The sequence below is a fragment of the Microcebus murinus genome, chromosome 8, assembly GCF_040939455.1.
Source record: "Microcebus murinus isolate Inina chromosome 8, M.murinus_Inina_mat1.0, whole genome shotgun sequence".
In the NCBI taxonomy this organism is placed as follows: domain Eukaryota; kingdom Metazoa; phylum Chordata; class Mammalia; order Primates; family Cheirogaleidae; genus Microcebus; species Microcebus murinus.
The window spans coordinates 18,138,165-18,158,925 of record NC_134111.1 but is presented as its reverse complement, the minus strand read 5'-3'; the positions used below and the strand labels follow the sequence as shown (position 1 = coordinate 18,158,925).

At 46.5% G+C, this 20,761-nt stretch overlaps 1 protein-coding gene across 1 annotated transcript in view; it reads left to right on the top strand.

The window, feature by feature from the left end:
• Positions 1–13,746: 13,746 nt before the first annotated feature.
• TMEM163 (transmembrane protein 163) overlaps positions 13,747–20,761 on the top strand; it is a 225,366-nt gene continuing 218,351 nt past the window's right edge. The window contains exons 1-2 of the mRNA XM_020288506.2: positions 13,747–14,024; positions 19,290–19,409. Of these exons, the coding sequence (XP_020144095.2) occupies positions 13,811–14,024; positions 19,290–19,409 (334 nt within the window). The 5' untranslated portion in view covers positions 13,747–13,810. The remainder of the gene's footprint in view (positions 14,025–19,289; positions 19,410–20,761) is intronic.

Here is a 20,761-nt window from a genome sequence, read left to right as displayed (position 1 = left end):
CATAAGACTCATTTCAGACTTTTGACTCCCAGAATAGCAGGAGAATAAATGTGTGTTCTTTCAAGCCTCCGCGTTTGTGGAAATTTGTTTTGACAGCAATGGGAAACGGATATGAATACACCCTGCTGTGCCTCGAGTGCTTCCCCTGACCTCTGAGCCCCGTCCCTCTCCCTTTCTCGTGTCTGCATTCCACAGCCGTTCTCTTGGCTTTCTTTCGGGCTAGGTAGCATAAGTGTGTGTCAACTGGCTTTTTCAGACATTAAGAAAGCAAGGTCCAGTGAGGTCTAACAGGGACACGCAGCCATGGCTGAGGTGAGCTGGAGCCCAGTCACATCTCTTCATTTCCATGAGATTAAAAAGTCATAGACAAGGCCTTTCTTGCTCAAATTTTGTTTGGATATAGAACGGTGTGAGCTCATTTCAATGGTGTTGGCATCTCGAGATGAGAGCTCAAGGTCAGACTCAGGGAGGACTTAGAAGTTGGAGTTGAGGCAATAAGCTCCTCATCCAGCAGGCCGTGGTGAAGTATTAATAGAACCAATTTCCAAGTTTATAAACAGCTTCATGGCTTCCCAAGGTGGTGCCACCGAGGATTACTATTTTAAAGTACTATCAGGACATGTTTTTCTCCAGTTATTAAAGCACTTTTCGTCTGAAGATCTTGATATGCATTCTAACTAATGAGCACTTACAATTTTTTTTTTTTTGGGACAAAGTCTCACTCTGGTGCCCGGGCTAAAGTGTCGTGGCATCAGCCTAGCTCACAGCAACCTCAAACTCCTGGGCTCAAGCGATCCTCCTGCCTCAGCCTCCTGAGTAGCTGCGACTAGAGAGGCACACGCCACTAGGCTCGGCTAATTTTTTCTATATATTTTTAGTTGGCCGATTAATTTCTTTTTATTTTTAGTAGAGATGGGTCTCGCTCTTGCTCAGGCTGGTTTTGAACTCCTGACCTTGAGCGATCCTCCTGTCTCAGCCTCCCAGAGTGCTAGGATTATAGGCGTGAGCCACCGTGCCCGGCTGAGCACTTACAATTTTTAATCTCCACATGAGAAAAGGGGAGAAAACATCACAGAGGACAGACAAGAACAAAATTTTCTCCCCTTATATCTAGGCCCCTTGGAGAACTGTCTTCTAAAAGCCTGCACAGTAGTGAGAAGGGCTATGCTGAGTTCTTCGAATAGGGTGATTGTTAATTTACTCTTTCATTAAACCAAGAAATATTTGTCTGCCTTATAAATGTTTATCTACCTTATACCAGGCACTGTTCTAGCCACTTGGGATACACTCATGAATGAAAGTGGCAACCCCCTCTTGTCCATGTGGGCCACACATTCTAAAAATAAATGATGGAGCGTGGCATTTGGACAGGTTGTTTGGGTTCTGCATGGACAATGGTGGAATTGCTGCTGGCTATAGAACTAGGGGCTCGTTCCTAGAAACCAAGTCACTTTGTCAGCTTGAGTCTCCAGTAGCCATTCCTCCTTCCTCACTATATTGTAAATTTATTTTAAATTTTTCTGTGTATTATGATGTTTTGACATATTAAAAAAACCTTTCTGGCTGGGGTGAGACTGCACCTCTAGGTGCTAGCCAATTCTTAGTGACAATAAAAGGCCCAGCCTGGAACTTGCCTTTGACATGCAAACTAAGCAACCTAGAGTCTTTACTCCTCTGGAAGGCCCATACACCCCAGGATACAATACTCCTCTGCTTTCATCACCCCAGGACCAGGTGCCAGGCAACCAGGGACCAGCCCTAAAGCCCAGAGCCCACCAAAATTATTCAAACTAGCCAACCCTACACTGTTTGCCCTGCCCTGCCTTGCTTTGCCCATGGAAACCCCAGTAAAGGCTCTGGCTAAACCTTGCCCTCGCCCCTGTCTTCTGCTTCCTGCGCACCCCAAGGTCTTGCCCACGTGGCCCTGGGTGGTGTGGTGTGTCCAGTCCCCAGGACCTGGGAGTGTAATAAGCTTTGTTTTCCGAGCTTCCCTGTCCCTCCTCTTGTGGCCACACCCGGCTGAGCACCACACAGAACACAGAACAGCCACCCACCCAGACTCATCTCCTTTCAGTGGACCAGCACGTGGCCTGGCAGGGATGGCTGGGGCTTGTGGAGCCAGATTCTGTGGTCCCAGTTTGGGCTTGGTCACTGCCTCGCTGTGCCACCTCAGGAAAATCACTTTCAACCTCTCAGAGCCTCAGTGTTCTCAGATGTGAGCTGGAGGTGACAGTAATTATTTTGTATTGCCGCTGAGAGGGTTAAAGAACGGACAGCGCCTGGCCCAGAGTGGCTATGAGCCTCTCACCTGTTCTCACCCCAATTATGGCTGGACGAGCTCTGATATAAACAGTTACTGCGGGATTTAAGTAGACATGGAACACAGCGGTAAGGGAATCCCAGAACCGAGGGAGACAAGCCCATTGGTGGATGGTAACCAGGCAGCAGGTGCTGGGCAATGGGCACTGCTGGGAGAAGGTGAGGCATTCATTCATTCATTCATTCATTCACTCCACAAATGTTCACCAAGCTGTGTACACTCCGGGCACTGTGTTAGGATCGGGAGGCTGAGAATTAAGATGGGCACAGTCAGCAGAAGGGGGCCAGTGGAAAGCAACTATAATATGGTGTGATACGTGCTCTGGAAGAGGTGGGTGCAAAGTTGGGCTTCTGGAAAGGGAGGGGGGCCCATCTCCCAGCCTGGGCACCGGAAGAGTGTCAGGGAAGGTTTCCCAGACCATGTCAGCACTGAATGGAAGGCATCAGCCGGGTGGAAGAGCATTCCAGGCAGGTGGGGAAACAAAGGTGAAGGTTTGGCAATTTGGGGGAACCAGGAGGACGTGAGTATGGCTGGAGCTTCGGGGTCAAATGGGGAAGTATAAAGCTGCAGAGGCCTTCGGAGGCCAGATGTGGATGGCTTTAGATGCCAGGCCAGGGAGCTTGTGCACATTAGCCTGATATAATGAGGAGCTATCGGTGGATTTTTAGCAGGGAAAAGACTTGAGTCACTCGTGTTTTAGCGATATTATCCTGGTCGCCTGGTGGAGAGTGAGTGGGGTGGGGACGGCCAGAAGGCAGGAGCAGAGCTGGGAGGAGGTGATGGCTGCTCTGGGAATCTGGCAATGGGGCTGGGTCAGTTGTTCTCACCTGGCTGCATGTAGGAATCACCTGGACAAATTAAAAAAAAACTGGTGCTCAGATCCCACCCCAGGTTAATTAATCCAGAATATGTAGGGTGGGGCTGGATGCGGGTGTGTTAAAAGAGCTCCCAGGTGGCTCTCAGGTGCTGTCAAGGTGGAAGATGACCAGGAAATAAGAAATATCTGGGAGTATTTGTAAAGAGCGCAGGTTCCCCAGCCCCATCACTGAACGAGTGAATCTGCATCTCTGGAGTCCTGGCCTGGGAATCTGCATTCACAAAGCAGCGATTCTTAAACTCCCCAGGATCAGAAATCCATTGATCTACAGGCACAAAATAAGGGAGGTGACCACCAACGGTAAGCAGACAGGGGGGCAGAACCTGGGAGGAGCAGAACTGGAGGGGCCATTCACCAGAGCCCAGGAGGACACAGGGAGAAGGGCCCAGAGCCACCCAGATGGGGATGGAAGCCCAAGGAGGCTGCATCCGGACCATTCTGGAGTTTCCACAACATGCTTGCATTTGGGCACTGGATTAGTCCACAGGGTCTGCATAGCAAAGCACCACAGTCTGGGCGGCTTAAACAACAGGAATTTATTTTCTCTCAGTTCTAGCTACCATAAGTCCAAGATCAAGGTGTCAGCAGGGTTGGTTCCTCCTTGGCTTGTTGATGGTTGTCACATGGTCTTCCTTCTGTGTGTATCTGTGTCCCAATCTCTTCCTCTTACAAAGACATCAGTCATGTTCGACTAGGGCCCACCCAAGTGACCCCATTTCACCTTCATCACCTCCTTAAAGGCCTTGTCTCCAAATACAGTCACATTCTGACGTACTGGGGGTTCAGACTTCAACACATGAATTTGGGGGGACACAATTTGGCCCATGACAGACGTCTCAGAGCTGGAAAGGAAGAGTGTGAACCAGCTGGGCCCGACTCACCCAATGAAGGAGGGCGCATTGGCGGAATGTCCCCCAGGGCAGCGGAGAGAACAGCAGCCTGGAGAAGCCTCCAGGAGGAAGGCGGGGACGGCATGCCTCCTCCAGGGACCGAACAGACTCTTTGTCAGGAAGGTGAGCAAAAGGGACAGAAGTTATGATAAAAACCAGGAGCAAGTTACAGAGAAGAGGAAATAAAGAATTGTGTTTATGTTTGAATACAATAGGTAGCATATTTCATGGAAAATTCTCCATATCAAATATTTTGTATTAAGACTCCAAACTGTGTCCATGTAAGTTTCTAGCCAAGAGCCTGCAAGTGTTTGGGCGAATTCGAGCTTGAAGGCAGGGGAGCGAACTGGGTGACCCCTGGGCTTCGTTAGTCCTCTAATTCCATCAATTTCGGGTTCATCCTTGACCATATAACATTTCCACATCTCTTGATCTGAATTCTGTTACCGCAATTGGCTTTTATTTCCATTCAATCTAAAGCAACAATGAAGCATTTACTACCCCCTTGACAGAGGCAGTATAATTCATAACTGCAATAAGTGAAATGATAAAAGAAAAGGAAGTCCTTCTTTGTGATTTCCACTGATAGAGACAGGATAGAGATGTACCTAGCTGACTTTAAAGAACACTGTATGTTCTCTTGTGTTTATGAACTTTAAGTACAATAAAATCATTTTAAAATACAGTTGGCCCTCTGTATCATTTTAAAATACAGTTGGCTTCTGCACCCTCAGATTCAACCAGCTGAGAATCAAAAATATTCAGAAAACAACAACAACAACAAACAATAATATAATAATTAAAAAAACTCATACAGTGTAACAACTATTTACATAGCATTTATATCGAACTAGGTAATGTAGAGATGATTTAAAGTATACAGGAGGCTGTTCATAGGTTATATGTATATACAATACCATTTTATATGAGACACTTGAGTATCCATAGATTTTGATATTCACAAAGGTCTTGAAATTAATTTCCCCCAATACCCAGGCACAACTGTATTTCTTTCAAAAATTGCTTTACATTTCCCATTTAAGATATTGTTCAGAATGAAATGGTCAATGTAGAATTTTTTCAGAAGAAATATTTAAAAGAATCTACGTGTTTATCAACTGGGGAAAGAAAGGGGCTAGGAGGGCGGTGCAATCTCTGGGATGGGAACCGCTTCACTGGCTGGCCGTGAGATCGATCACAAATGATCTGATCAGTTTAATTATCTAAGGCTTGACGAGAGCAGCTAAGCACTTATTTATTTGTTCCTTCAACAACCATTTTTTTTTTTTTCTGGGCACTTACACTCTGCCTGTGTTGTGGTAAATGCCAGAAACACCAGGATGAGTAAACTGCGTTCTTACCTTGAGAAATTTTCCCTCAGGCAGAAAGAAATTGGTATATCAACAAAATTAGAGAACTAAAGTGTGGAAGGGCTATAACAGAAGTATGTGTAGGGTACACATAGAGAAACAGAGGGAAAGATCAGAGCCCCTTATCGGGTGCCATATCAGGAAGGGCTTGGAGAGAATGGAACTCTGGGAAGAGCAGAAGGTGCCCGGCTTTGCCCGCATTTGGCTGGGATTGAGGGAGAGCTCAGAAGACCCTTCCAGGAAGAGAAAACAGCAAGGGCAAAAGCATAGTGGTATGACTGAACTATCCAGGCAAGTTTGGGGAACCAAAGATATTTTGCCCAGTTGGAGAGATGGGGTCAGAGGGCTGTGGAGGCATAGAACAGTACAGAAAGAGAGAAAGGAGGCAGAACAATCTAAAATATTTAAGACTTTATTCTAGAAACAATGGTGAACAGAGGAGCAGCATGGTTAGAGTGATTTCTTGGAAAGAGCTCAGTAACAGGAGTGTGCAGGGTGCTGGCGGGAGCCAGATTGGGACAAGATGGACTGGCCAGGAGACCACTGCAATAAGCAACTCACCAACAGGGAGGCTGGAGATGCAGAGATTTGGGGTTCTGCTTTTGGAAATACTGAGTTTGGGGACAGGCTTACTCAGCAGGAGATATTCAAGAACAGTTGGATTCATGAGCCTGGGGCTCTGGGAGGAGGTCAGAGAGGGAGGAAGAGATCATGGAGAATAGATGCCGTAAACTCTTTTACAGAGTGGAAGAAAAAGAAATATATATATTTAAACTTCTGTAACTCCCTTTCCCCAAATCAGATTCAGCTAACTTTGCACTTTATTCTTTTCAATGCCCTGCTCTCCATATCTTTGACATTTGCCATTGAGCTGAGCAAGATGACTCATTAGTCCTGCACAGGCAGTAGCCCCTAGCAACCTCTGGCTGGGTTCAGTACAAACTGCTTTAGCCAAGGGAGATCCATCCCTCCTAATATATCTGATCATTCTGGATAAAAATTTTTCTTTTCATTTTTTTTTTTTTTTGGAGGCAGAGTCTTGCTTTGTTGCCCAGGCTAGAGTGAGTGCCATGGCATCAGCCTAGCTCACAGCAACCTCAAACTCCTGGGCTCAAGCAATCTTGCTGCCTCAGCCTCCCAACTAGCTGGGACTACAAGCAGGTGCCACCATACCCAGCTAATTTTTTCTATATATATTTTTAGTTGGCCAATTACTTTCTCTCTATTTATAGTAAAGACGGGGGTCTCGCACTTGCTTAGACTGGTTCTGAACTCCTGACCTTGAGCTATCCACCCGCCTCTGCCTCCCAGAGTGCTAGGATTACAGGCGTGAGCCACCATGGGAGCCTAAAAATTTTTCATAAACATTTTTATCCTAAAATAAAACACAGGTACTAAAAATCACACAGATCAAATGCATGGCTTAATAAAGTCATTATAAAGCAAGTGCCACTCGAGTCAAGAAACAGAACTCTTCCAGCCACTCCAGAAGTTCTTTCAATCTGCCCCATTCCAATCTCCTTCTTGCCCCCACCGAGATAACCCTTATTTGGAAAGAATTGTGGATTGCACATTTGCACAAAGTTTTAGCCCATTTTATCATGGAATCCTTCATGCCTATCCCCATTCCCCTTTCCTGGGATATTCTTGGGATATTCCTGGATATTTCCCCTTTCCTGGAATATCCCCTTTCCTGGGATATTCTCCCACCGTTGCAAGTCAGTGTTACAACTGACCCCCACAAGCACTTCCAGACTCACCTTGTCTCTCTATTCAAGGGCCACTGTGTGTGGGCGGTTTGCTAAGCACTGAGGAATCCAAGAGATCAGTGTATCCTGGAGACTTCTCCCTCTCTGTATGGCATCACCAGTTACAAATCAAGGAAGTTTTACTTCTTTGATTTTTCCCTTATGTTAATTTTCTCCCCACATCCCTCCCTTCCTGACTCTATTATAGATTCTTTCAAAGTAGAAGCGAAACCTACTGCTTGTGCATTCTTGCCACTCAGAGGGTGGTCCATACACTAGAATCACCAGGGAGCTTGTTAGAACCCCAGAAAATTGGGCCTACTGAATTAACATCTGCATTTTACCAAGATCACCAGGTGATCCTTGCACACGTTCAAGAAGCCCTGTCCTTTCTTATGCCTGGTTGTACACTGGAATCACTTGAAGATCTTCCAAAAGCATTTATGCCTGGGTCCCACCCCCAGAGATTCTGATGCAACTGGTCAGGGTGGGGAGGCTGGTTTGGACATCAGGATTTTTAAAAGCATCCTAATGGGATGACTAACATCCCAATTTCCTTAGGACTAGGGGAGTTTCCAAGGACATGGAATTTTCAGTGCTAAAACAAGGAATGTCTCTGGCCAACCAGAGTGAGCTGGTCACTCTATCCCTGGAGATTGTAACGTGTATATGAAGTTATGATCCACTGCTCAAGCGAGTGCATGGCAAAGGCTGGCAATGCAGAACTATATTATCATGTTTAGCCTACAAGTCCCTTAAAGGCAGAGATGGCATTTAAAAATTAATTTTGGGCCAGGCAGGGTGGCTCAGGCCTGTAATCCTAGCACTCTGGGAGGCCGAGGCGAGTGGATTACTCAAGGTCAGGAGTTGAAGACCAGCCTGAGCAAGAGCGAGACCCCTTCTCTACTAAAAATAGAAAGAAATTATCTGGACAACTAAAAAATATATATACATATATATAAATGAGCCATTTATATATGTATATATATATATATATATATATATATATATACATATATAAATGAGGCATGGTGGCGCATGCCTCTAGTCCCAGCTACTTAGGAGGCTGAGGCAATAGGATCACGTGAGCCCTAGGAGCCCTAGGAGTTTGAGGTTGCTATGAGCTAGGCTAACGCCACGGCACTCTATCCTGGACAACAGAGCCAGACTGTGTCTCAAAAAAAATTATTTTTGTATGTATATTTTGCACATGAATCCTCTTAATGATGCTATCACCAATATGGTGTTTATCCACATATTCTGAAGTCATGCCCTAGTTTATACTTTTTTTTAATGGGAAAAGGAGTTTATAAATTTAGCACTCACACCTTCAGGCATGTGTGCATACACACACTTCCCAGATCTTAAGGCCATTCCTGCAAATGCTGTTGGGGTTGACCTTGGCAGCTTAGACACTCCAGTGCTGGACAGCTCCTCACCCAGCCCCAGCCCTGCAGTTCATGCCTACAAGGGCATCCTAGCTCTCAAGTATCCCTTATGTTTCTTTAAGACTTAAGAGAGACGGATATGTTTATATTTGGTTTCCCAAAGCCCACACGTGTAAGAAAGTAAAGCAAGTATATCTTAACCTGAAACCTGCTGTAGCTGGGTCAGGTGTAGAAGCCATGCTCTGGGTCATCTTTAGTTTCTTCCACGGAGGCCACATAGGGTAGTAGTTAAAAACAAGCCTCAGCAGCTTGACTCAGTTTCCCTATCTTTAAAATGGGGATACCAATGATACCGTACCTGCTTTATAGGGTTATGAGGACGAAGTGGATTCTTACATGCAGTGTCTTTAGAACACTCATGACCCTTAGGCGGCTCCACAGGTAACTGTGACTTTTATTCTCAGCTGAGGCTGTTACATCTACTTTGTTTCCTTTGATGTCTTGGTCTTTTCTTCTCTTTCCTGCATATATTCCTTGAATTAGGGCTTTGGGGACATTTACTGAAAATGTAAAAAGAATAGATAAGAACAAAAAAGGACACCACTGAATTTCTTATCATCTTGCCCATGTGGTCTAACCCGTATGTGACTTTCTAAGATGCCCTGATGGAAGTCCACTGATTTAAGAATGTGAGATTTCACAAACTTAACAAAATTCCCCAAATCCTAACATATACTAAAAATAAGACTCAGTGAAAGCTAATGGAATAGGTTTGAAATCATAAATATTAGTTTAATTCTTATCATATTCCATCTTTCTCATCATTACTGAGAAACATTTTACTCTTCATGACTATATTAATGGTTGTGAGTCTTAGCACTGTCTCTCTTTTGCAATGGGCAAAGTTCAAGGTGAGGGTGTCTATCTCTCACACTTAAGCCTCCCTACCTCCCTTAAAATTTTTTTTAGTAGACTTTACTTTTTAGAACCAGTTTTAGATTTGCATGAAATTGAGAAGATAAGAGAATTCTGTATACCATCAACTCAGTGTTCCCTATTGAAAATATCTTACATTATTGTATGTTCGTTACAACCAGTGAACCATAATCAACATGTTTATTAACTGAAGTCCATACTTTATTCAAATTTCCTTAATTTTTACCTAATGTCCTTTTTCTATTCCAAGATCTCATCCAGAATGCCATGTTACATTTAGTGGTCCTGTCTTTTTAGGATCTTCTTGGCTATAATGCTTAAGTCTCCTTTTTCATAACAATTATTTTGAAATATTCACTATTGTGATTATGAAATCACATGGCTAATACATACACGCATAGTTTAAAAATCAGTATGATGACCTAAATTATAATAGAAGAGGAATAAAAATAAAGCAATACATAATTAGTACATATTTGCTTTTGTAAATACTTACTCAGAACTACATGAAAAGTCATAAAGAAGTTGTCAGATATTTGCAATTACTTATAATTTAAGAGCAGAAAGACAGGACTCTGGAATATTATTGACACTTTTACTTTTTTTTTCCTGTTCAGCTGTTTAAAAGACCATAGAAAACACTTTTTTCATTGTCATTTTGAAACAAGAGCTAAATAAATACACACATAGGGAATTACTGGGCCTGTGGCTGATAGACATGTGTTAATCACTGACTCAGATTCCATGAGTGGAACTGGCTTCAGTGTCCTGATTTTCCAAAATGGCAAAGAGAGTATCATCTTTCCTAGACTTATTGAGTAGTTGCATTTCCAGGAAATTCTGTGTGTATTCAAACGGTGCAAAAATATTTTGTGTTGACATGTAAAACAGAGTCAAAGTTCTAATGTAACTAGAAGCACATTTTAAATGAACCAAAAGTCAGATCTGACATAGGAAAGCCATGTGGGCCATAGACAATCTCCCATATTCAAGGCTACCCCCCACTAAATGCCAGTGGCTCCCTCCTTCTATTCATTGTGGTAACCAATGAAGAGCACCTGCAAATTTCCAAAACGCCCCCTAGGGGGCGGTACCGCTGTGGATTGTTGTGCTGGACAGAGCTTAAGTCGGGAGAGCCGCCTTGGTTTCTTTGTAAAGTGAGGGCAGTAGCAGCTAACTGAGCGAGGCAATGCATGTAAAACCCTTAGCCAGGTTCCTGGCACATGGTATGCCCTTCAAGAATGTAAGCGAACATTATCTTCCAGTTCATCAGCAGGGATTGTTTGGGGAAACACTGTGTCCTTAATATCCAGGTAGCTGTGTGAGTGAGGAATGCGGACCAGGGAGAAACCACCATCCCTGCCCCACATAGGAAAGAAGCAGTGAATTATTAATCGCTTACGGTTCTGAAAAAGGAGTACCCAGGGGTGAGCTGGAGTCAGAGAAATCCTTCTGGAGATGACAATAGCAGCTTGTTGAATCCAGGCAGCTGGAACATGAAGAAAAATATATTTATCCCATGAATAAGAAATAACTCTTAGATCCCTGCTTCTCAATGTGTGGTCTTCAGACCAGCATCATCAGCAGCACCTGGGGGTTTGTTAGAAATGCAGAATTTCAGCCTCTATCTCAGACCTACTGAATTAGAATCTGCATTTTAACAAGAAGCCCTCGTGTTCCTCTGCACATTCAGGTTTGAGACATGCTGGACTACAGAACCAACCTAGGAACCAGAAGAAAGAACAATGATACTGGCTCCTTTGCGGGGAGTCTGTGGCAGATCTTGGTGTGTGTGTGTGTGTGTGTGTGTGTGTGTGTGTGTGTGTATGCTGATGGGTTTAAAGAAAGATTTCCAGCCAAATTCCAGATCTTTTAAATCAGAATCTCAGTGATCCATGGAGAAATAATGACAATAACAACAACAAAAGCCCCAGATGACTCTTAGAATAGGGAGGGGCCCTAAAAAATATCCACATCAAGGTCCTAGCCCAGACCAATCCCATCACCTATGATATATCAGGTATGATAGAATCTCTAGCAGTGTGGCCTTGGCATTTTTGTTCTCTGACTCCCCAGGTAATTCTTTGACAGCCATTGGCAGGGGGATCACCAGGAGGGAAAAAGTTGCAAATACATCTGAAGGATGGTCTCCCTTAGGGGACAGAACCGGGATTAGTGGGTAGAAATTTTTATTGTTTGAATCCAAGTAATCATAGCATTTTTCTTTTTCTTTTGCAGCAAGAAAGGACCTTTGTAATGACCTAGTTCAATTCTTTTAGTTTGTAGTTGAAAGAATTAGTGGTCTGAAAGGTCAAGTGGGTTGGCCAAGGTCAACTCAGATCTTCTAATTCCAATCCAGTGACAAGAAAAAGTCTAAGAACAAGAGCAAGAACAAAATGAAATGAGATGGTCTTCCCATTTCTGGTGATATTTCCACTGTCCATGAAGTCATTTAAATCCTACTCTGATTTCAATCACAAACAAAGTAGAGATGAGAAAGGAAAAGGGTTACTCTTCAAAAAACAGGGTGGACTCCTTTAAATGAGGAATTGACATTTTAGAGTGCTTATTACATTTAGAGACTGTTATCAATCTAAAGATGAAACCTACACTCCAGAGCTTGGATGTTGATACCATTGAAACTGTAGGGCAGACAGGTTTGATCCCTTTCCTCTCTGTCATATAAGTTATGCCTAATTCTCCTACAACAGAAGATAGGTTAACAAGAGTAAAGTGTAAAAAATTTATTTAATCAAAGTTTTACGTGACATGGAAGCCTTCAGAAACGAAGACCCAAAGACTCAGGGAAAACTGTTTTTATACTTAGGTTTGATGAAGAATGGACAGCCATGTAGAAATGGGATTGGTCAAAAGGGTAGGATCTAAGGGCAATAGACTGAGGGGAAACACAGGAAGGCCTGTCTGTCCAGATTCTTCTTGACCTCTCTGTGCGGTATTTCTACCCCGCAAGGGGTGGGGAGCCTGCGGAATTGGGGCCAAATGTGGCCTTCTGGATCCTTGAGTGTGGCCTTTTGACTGAATCCAAATTTAATAAAGGGATTTGTTCTGTGAAGTTTGGATCCTGTGGACGGCCACACTTGGGGATCTGGTTTCTATGAACAGCTTGGGGGAAAGAAGCGGGTGAGAGAAAGGAGGTGGTCAGAGACTTTTGCTTCTGAGTCTGCTTCGGAGGCCTCTGTAGTTCAAAGTACTCAGTGTACCAAGCATCATCCTTTGGGGTGTACTTTTCTAAGTCCCACCAAATTCACGCTGAATCTGCTAAACGACCTGCTTTCCCCTGCGTCTCCCTGGGCTGCAAGAGAGCCAGTGCGGACGAGGTCCCCGCCTCGCTGGTGAGACCAGCTTTATGGGGGGCATGGATAGCGCTGGGACAGCCAGGGGAGACTTCTCGGAGGAGGGAGCCTTGGACACTCAGCGGGGAAATAACGAGCTGATGAGGGAACTAGATGGGACAAAGGACCAGGGATAGTCGCAATGGGGCAGCCTTGAAGTCCCAGCATCTTCTAGAGCATCCGCTGGTGCTAAAGATATCCTATCCCTTGGCTAAATTGGTGCTCGAGATAGAAACCAGGAGAGTTAAAGCCCCTAAAACAAGGCCCCAGCCCAACGGGGCTGGGGACGGTGAAGCTCGTCTTGCTGGGATGGGCGGTGAGGATGGCGGCGGCGGCGGAGACCCTGCACGGCGTCCTAAGCCTGTGCGTCTCCAGAAGAGGAAGATGCCAAATTAAGGGCGCTGTCCGCTCTCCCGTCCACGCAGGGCCGCCGGTTTGGGGGAGGGCAGGCAGAGGAATCCGGTCCGAGGGGTCCCTTCTGGGCACCACCCTGCGGCGCGGGCGGGGCGGGTCCCTGGTCACGCCCTAGCCCAGCCCTGCCAGAGCCGCCAGCGGGTCCCCACGCCCCTAAATAGTGCCCGCAGCTTCCGCGCCGCTGGCGGGACTGAGTTCCAACCTCACCACCCGCCTAGGTGCGCGGGCTCCCGCGCCCGAGCCTCGGGGCGGGTCCCTGCCGCCCGCACCTGCCCCCAGGGGCGGAGCGCGGCGGCGACAGCGCGGCACCAGCCTCCGCCACCGGCCGCGGAGCCGCGCCGCTCCCCGACATCCCCTCCTCCCCGGCGGTGCACCTCCACGCCGGCGCCCGCCCTCTCCACGCGGTCCGTCCGCCCGTCCGCCCGCCCGCCCGAGCCGCGGCGCCTCGCACACTTCGGGCTCGAGTCCCCGCCGCGCTCGCCGCCGCCGCCGCCGCGATCCGCAGCCCCGCGCCATGGAGCCGGCCGCGGGCAGCGAGCGCCGCAACAACCCGGGGCCCGCCGTCCCGCCGCCGCCCCGGGGCCACGCGCCCTTGGCCGCCGCCCCCGGCCCCGGCCCCGGCCCCGGCCCGCGGAGCTCCCCGGCGCGCGAGCCGCCGCAGCCCGAGGAGGAGCGGCAGGTGCGGATCAGCGAGAGCGGCCAGTTCAGCGACGGGCTGGAGGACCGAGGTGAGCGCGCCCCGCGCCGGCCGGGCCGGGCGGGCGACGGGGCGCCGCCGCTGCGGCCGCCCTCTGCACCCGCGGGCCGGCCGGGGCGCGGGGCCGGGACTTCCCGGCGGAGGCGCGGCGGGCGCTGGGCGGCAGCCCCACCTCCTGCGGCGGCACCGCCTCGGCGGCCGCGCCCTCCCGGGACCCCGCGACCCGCTGCCCCGGTCGCCCCGCCCGGGCCCGCGCTCCCCCTCGGCCGGCCCAGCCCCTCCGGCGCCCACTGGAAAAGTTTGCCAGACGCATTTTGTTGCTTTCGGAGCCGGGCGCTCCCAGGGGACTGCGGGCTCCGTTCAGCTCGCAGGGATCCGGGCTCGAAGCGTCCGCCTTTCCGAGTCCCCTCCGCCCCCGCCGGCTCCCCGGGAGAACTTCCCTCTGCGGGTGTAGCGTCGGGGTGTCCCTCGCGGCTGCCGGGCTGCGCGCCCCGCCGAGGGGCGCAAAGAGGGGAGTGAGCGGGACCCGCCGCCGCTGCACTCGGGTAGTCCCCGACGTCGGGGACGCGGGTCACAGTGGGTCACTACCTCCGCTGGTGATAGTGACCGCCACGTTTGGGTTTGGGCCACCAACCTCCCTGGATAGATGCCACTGAAACCTGGTGGCTCCCGGGGGCGGGCGCCTCTACACCCTTCAGAACCAGCCCCGACCACCGGCCTGGCGCCCCGCACACGAGCCCCTCCCGGGAGGCCAAACTCGACTCCCGCCGCCCCTGAGAGTTGCCCGCACAGAACGGGAGAGACTCCCCTGTTCATTCCCGCGTTTCTCTCCTCCCTTCCTCCCTCTTTCCTTCGGCTTGGATTCCTTGAGGAGCCGGCCCGGTTCCTGGCCGCGTCTACGCCTTTTCTACTTATTGGTGAATCCAAATGCAAATTGTCCCCCTCGGAAAGATTCTGTGGTTCTGCTGAAACGGATTAGTGGCCAAAGCGGGATCCTTGCAGCCAGGCCCTTGGGGGAAGCCGGCTCTTTCTTTGCTCAGCCACCCCCTGTTCTTGGAAGCCTAGTTCGTTGGCTGTGGCGGGTTTATGTATTTTAGACTTAGCAGGTTTCTGTCCTATTCATAGTATCTCCTGTACATTTTTATTCCGGTTTAGTGTTCGGATGCACGATCTCTTTCTCCTTGGAAATTCTAGACTGTAGCATATGAAATAGAATGACATGGAAACGGCAGTTCCCGGAGAATACGCCGAGATGCTCAGCGAGGACTGGAGCGGCTCCAGTTGCAACGAATTCCGCACCTATGTTGCAGCTTCCCCCCCTCTTCTCACATAACTAGATGCCATCTCAGGCCCGATGGTTGGCGACATTGCAAGCACCCAGCAAAACCTATCACTTTTATTGCATAGGGTGTGTGAATTACCTTTGCCTCCCCCAACTAGCATGGTAGGATTTTAACATTTCATACTGAAGAAAGACAGAAGCCTGGGTCGAGCTTATTTCTGTAGCATTGCAGGTCATCTTTCAGAGCCAGCCTGTTTTTCTCTACCCCACGCAAATGATACGAGGGGGGAAAAATGCTAGGATGAGTTAATATTTAGCATCATTTTGTAGTTCATGTTTAAGTGTTAAAAAGCCCTTCTGAATTCATTCTTAAGGTTTATTTTTAACTGGTCAACAGAATTTCATTTTCTATTATATTATAGCATGAAAGCATTGACTGTTCGTAAACTGTCGCTGTGTAAAAGCCTTGCGTGTCACACACAGCCTCTCTGTTAGGATAAACCCTCTTCCCCAAAGAGCCCAGTGCTCTGTGGCATCGAGAGCTGAAAGTCAGTGTGACATTCTTTTGTTTGACCTGTCCCTGATGGCAGAGAGAGTTAATGGTGAATGAGTCATTTTTGTTAAATAAATCAGAAGGTTACCTGGGGAGGTTTATTGTGATATTTGGTATTTGCGTTATCTTTTTCTTATGGGGCTGCATCTTTCCAATATTGATTTTTGTATCTCCTGGGGACTGTTTGAGTGCAGCCACCTCTTTCCTACCAGTGAGAGGATTCGAGGGGGAGGAACCTCAGCAGTTGCCCACTGTGCATCTCTCCATCCTGCCTGGATCGCTTTCTTCTAGGCCTAAATACCGGCAGGGTGTGGGGGGTGGGTGGGTACCCTGGATCTGCTCCTATATTCGGTGTTGTCTTTTGTCCTGACTTCCTTCTGAGCTATCAGGATGCCGTCAGAGACCAAGGCTAACTCTGATCAAAGGTTTGTTTTATAATCTAGTGTTTTGGGACTTTGCAGGCATTTTTTTTCCCCTTGGAAGTTATGTGGGCTGGTTTGCAGAAGCTTAGCTAGCTCAGAATGTCAGTAACTGCAGTGCCATTTGTAGTGCCTGCAGTTCAAGGAGCAGGAGCTCTGTAGCTTAAGACTTACAGGGACTCAACACAAAAAAATAGGCCAAGTTTATCTTAGTCATCTTCCCCTTTTCATATCCCCTGTTCTCCTCACAAGTGTTTTTCTATCATTTTGTCCTAAACCTTAGAGCCCAGCTTAGCCTTAGAGAGTTATGTGTTTCAGCACTTCCCACTACCTTCACATCTAATAAAAATTCCCCTTTCTTCAGAGAATTCAAGCTTGACAAACTCTTAGGAGAAAGCAAATGGAACTAATTCATACTAGAATAGAAATGACTGATTGCTCCAACCTCTCTACATGTATTTGCACCCCCCCCAAAATAAATAAGGAATCAGTCCTTCATTAAATATGGCCTGATGCTTAGTATTTCCAGGCCCAAATTGCAAATATGTGAAATTTGAATGAGGTTAAAATTTGGATGTGGAGGCTCCAGCGCTGCCTGCAAAGCTGCCTGTCTTAGCTTCTCTAGGCTGTGCTGCCTCTCCAGGCTGCCTTCCTTCTACCTTTGAACCACAGCTTCCCAGAAACTTCAGGCGTTCTCACTACATCTTGGTGGTTGTGTGCCTGCATCCAGCATGGGTGCAGAGGCACCTGTGTGTGGAGCGTTCACTTATGAGCTGGGTTTCAGTAGGTCGTCACACTCCACTTCCCTTGGAGGAGTAGAAAGTTTTCCATTCTTGGTATCGGCTGTATTTTTAGAAAGGAAAATCATCAGGAAATAAGCAAAGATTGGATAGAAATGGGAAAGGCTTCCCATTGTACCTATTCCAGTTTTTTTTTTTTTTTTTAATTTAAAAAATATCGTGAGTGAGGCACACACAGGATCAGATTTGAAGAAGTCCTACTGCCGAGCAGACCCGAGTGTCACCTTAGCAGGGCAGTCCAGCCCAGGTGGGCTGTCATCAGAACTCCTGCGGGGCAGTGCTGTCTCAATGGGGGAGGGGGGGAGGCATGTAAATTGGTCCATATGTGTGAACCAGCTACTGTCATGTGGCAGACTAGAAAACCCCGATTACTATTGTTCCTCTTAGAAAACTAAATCTACTTCTAAAAGGAACCTTGTTTTTACCCCAGTGTATAAACCTCTGGAGATTTGTTGCTGTCAAAATACCCAGCAAATGAACTGCTTATTTGAGCCGGTAAATGGTATAGCTTCACTTTGCCTGAAAATCAATTGGCCAGGATAAAAGGAAGATTTTTATATCATTTGGGAAAAGGGACATAAATTATTAAGGGGGTGTGGAATCTGCTCATTTCAGGATAGGGCTTTAACTGGTGATCGCAGTTGAAAATGAGAATGGGGTGTTTTTTGGTAACTAGGAAAGAAGTAGACAAAGAGACATGCTGAATTTTCATTTGAAATCACTTCTACCTGGGGCAGAATTTGATAAGACAGAGTGTCTTTCTTTTTTCCCATCCAAGTGCATTTATGAAGCAGGGTTTGGGGAGATTTTTACAGTGAGATGATGGAGATGGCATTTGTACTCAACGTTTGCATTCTCATCTCCCTTTTGATCCTGCGTAAGCTTATAGGTTACAATTATTTAAAAATATCTGGGCTGTGAACTGGGCTCACTAAGCAGCCTTTTTGACATTCCCTCTTGCTTTGTTCAGGACTTGTTCAAGGATGCTCGAGTCTGGGTTATAAATGGAACTGAGAAGTTTTAGCAGGGTCCTTGTTTTATTATAATATTTGAACAGGATGCAATTTTTGGCAACTAGAGGCTTAGTGTGGCACCTAGTCAGACAAATGAGATGTCTTTTATGTGATGCATACATATGATATGTTCCACATTGTGTGATATTTTACCTCTGTGACCAATTCCTTCATCATTTGGAACAGTTCTTCTGAGGCTGCTTAGCCTCCGAAAGGTGTATTGTGGGTTGTTTTGCTAGAGATGGTATAATAAGCTCCTGTTTATATAGAAAGCATGCGTGAAAATTTGGTTCTCTGTGCAACTGAGAGATGCTACATATGATTTTATTTTCAAAGGAGAAGCAAAAATACAAAGCAATATCATATTGAAGATGTTTGAGTCTTTGATTCAAGGCAGTTGAAGTTTGGGCATTGCCTGGAAAGGGTCATGAATTTCTGCTCTTGTTGAGGACTCACAATGTTGAAAGCATAGGAGACAAAAATAAAACCTATCTTATACAAGTTCTACCTGGGACGCTACCTCCAGTTTTAGTAAGGTTAACCCACTTTAATATTCTGAGAATTTTTTGACATGTGTTTGGTCCAAAGGGTTATATACTACAGAGCAGAAAGAGAAGGGAAGGAAACGTGGCATGTCATTTTGGACTGGCGGCTCTTGTTGCTTGTGGTTAAAGAGAAATAGTCCTTCTCCTCCTGTTAATTGTCAGGGGGAGCAGTGAGGGCATTGGTATTCCATAACTTCTTGCTTTGGGCAAAACTCAGTCCACCAGTTGGGACTGTGCTGGTGGATCGATGCCAATCCATGCCCACAGTGGAAGAGCCCGAGTGCTCAACTAACTGTGGGCTATTTGCACTGTTTTCCTAACAGAAAAGCCCAGTTGGAAAGAGCAGCATCCACCTGAGCCAAGCACCTTAACACAGGGGCGAGGGCTGGCCTGGCGTGATGTGTCAGGGAGTGGTGGGGTCTGCAGTCCTAAAGAGGACAGCTGCTGCTACCCTGCAGAAATCCATGCCCCATATTGCCAGAGCCTGTGATTTTCCAAGGCATGCCAGAAAGCTTGATTTTCATGGGAAATCTCTTAATTGTTAAAACACAATGTGGGCCAGGCAAAACACATCTTGTCTCATGGGCTGCCAGTTTGCAGTCTTTGGGTAAGAAATTGTAGCTCTGGCTGCGGGTTTCTGAGTAAGGAAATGCCTAACTTCCTTTTCTCCTTGTTTTTTGTCAGGCTTACTAGAAAGCAGCACCCGACTGAAGCCCCACGAAGCCCAGAACTACAGAAAGAAGGCTTTGTGGGTGTCCTGGTTCTCCATTATTGTCACCCTGGCCCTTGCGGTGGCTGCCTTTAGTGAGTATCCGGAGTCTTGCAGATTGATACATGCTGGTGTTGCCTGTTTTATTCTCTAACTCCTGCGGGATGTGCGTGTGCTTTTAGTTGACTATTATTGATGAGTAAAAATTTTTTTAGATGGTTGGATAGCCAGGGTCCTTATAAATTAGTAAAATGGCTTCTCTCCTCTGCAGAGGGAAGAGGTATTAAGAAGAAGCAATGGAGAGCCTGGGCTCTCATCAGTATGCGGGTTTGTGGAAGTAGATTCTGACTGCCAGCCGAATAGTGACAATATTCTCTTAGTGGATGCTTTCAGCTTGGGCTGACATGTGACAAATATATATCCTTGACATTCGTATTTTGAGCCTAATGCAACAAGATGGATGCAATATTGTAGTGAGCCCTTTTCTTTTCTCCCATTATATCTTGCAATAAAATCGCATGCACATTTTCATGAAAGAAAAACGAGAGGGTCTTCTCTCAAGTTTCCAGCGGCCACAGAAACAAAAATATTTATAACAATCTAGAAAGACTAAGGAAATGAAACAATTTCTGCCAAATAATCCTGTTTGGGAGTTAGGGAGCCTTGTGGCATGTGTTTTCCTCAACTAACATTTGCAGCCTATGGAAATTTACATGTGCTATTTATTCTTATGAATTGTGCAAATGATTCACAAGCCTAAGCAGTGACAGCTATAGCTCAACCTTGGTGGCAACCGTGGTCTATTTTTGATGCTAGGGAAAAGAGGAATGTCTTTTGTGTATTTTGTGATGAATTTATTACGCCACAGAAAGATCTGTATTCTAAGTGATAAGCATCATACAAAGGTGTCTCCTGTGACAACCCCGAGAGTAGAAGAAAAGAACATGTTCTCTAGAATATATGGCTGTGTGTGTGTTGTTTAAAATTCTATTCTGCAAGGTTAGCTCTGCTGCTAGAAGTTGGGGTTGGCTCCCAAGAGGGAATATTAAAATTTGACCAAATGCTCCCTGCAAAAGTAGGCATATATTACTTGAAGCAATTGACATTGGAAACACTGTACCATGTCTTGGCTCTAAAAAAGCCAAACATTTAGAAGCAGAGGATAATGCATTCCAGGGTATAAACATTTTACCACTAGTGAGCCAAAAATCGAAGCAAGAGGAATTGTGATTCCTGAAAATACTGACTCCCACCCCTCCCCCCTCTTTTTTAATTTTTTTTTTTTAATGCTGAAACAAGAATAACAAGCCAGATTGAGGTCCCTAGAGGATAATTTGGTTGTGGTGGTTGGTGGAGGGCTCTGGATCAGACATTGTAATTTACATATGTAAAGAAAGAGGAAAGGAATGAAGGGAGGTGATTTACAAACAGAATAATAGTTACTCAG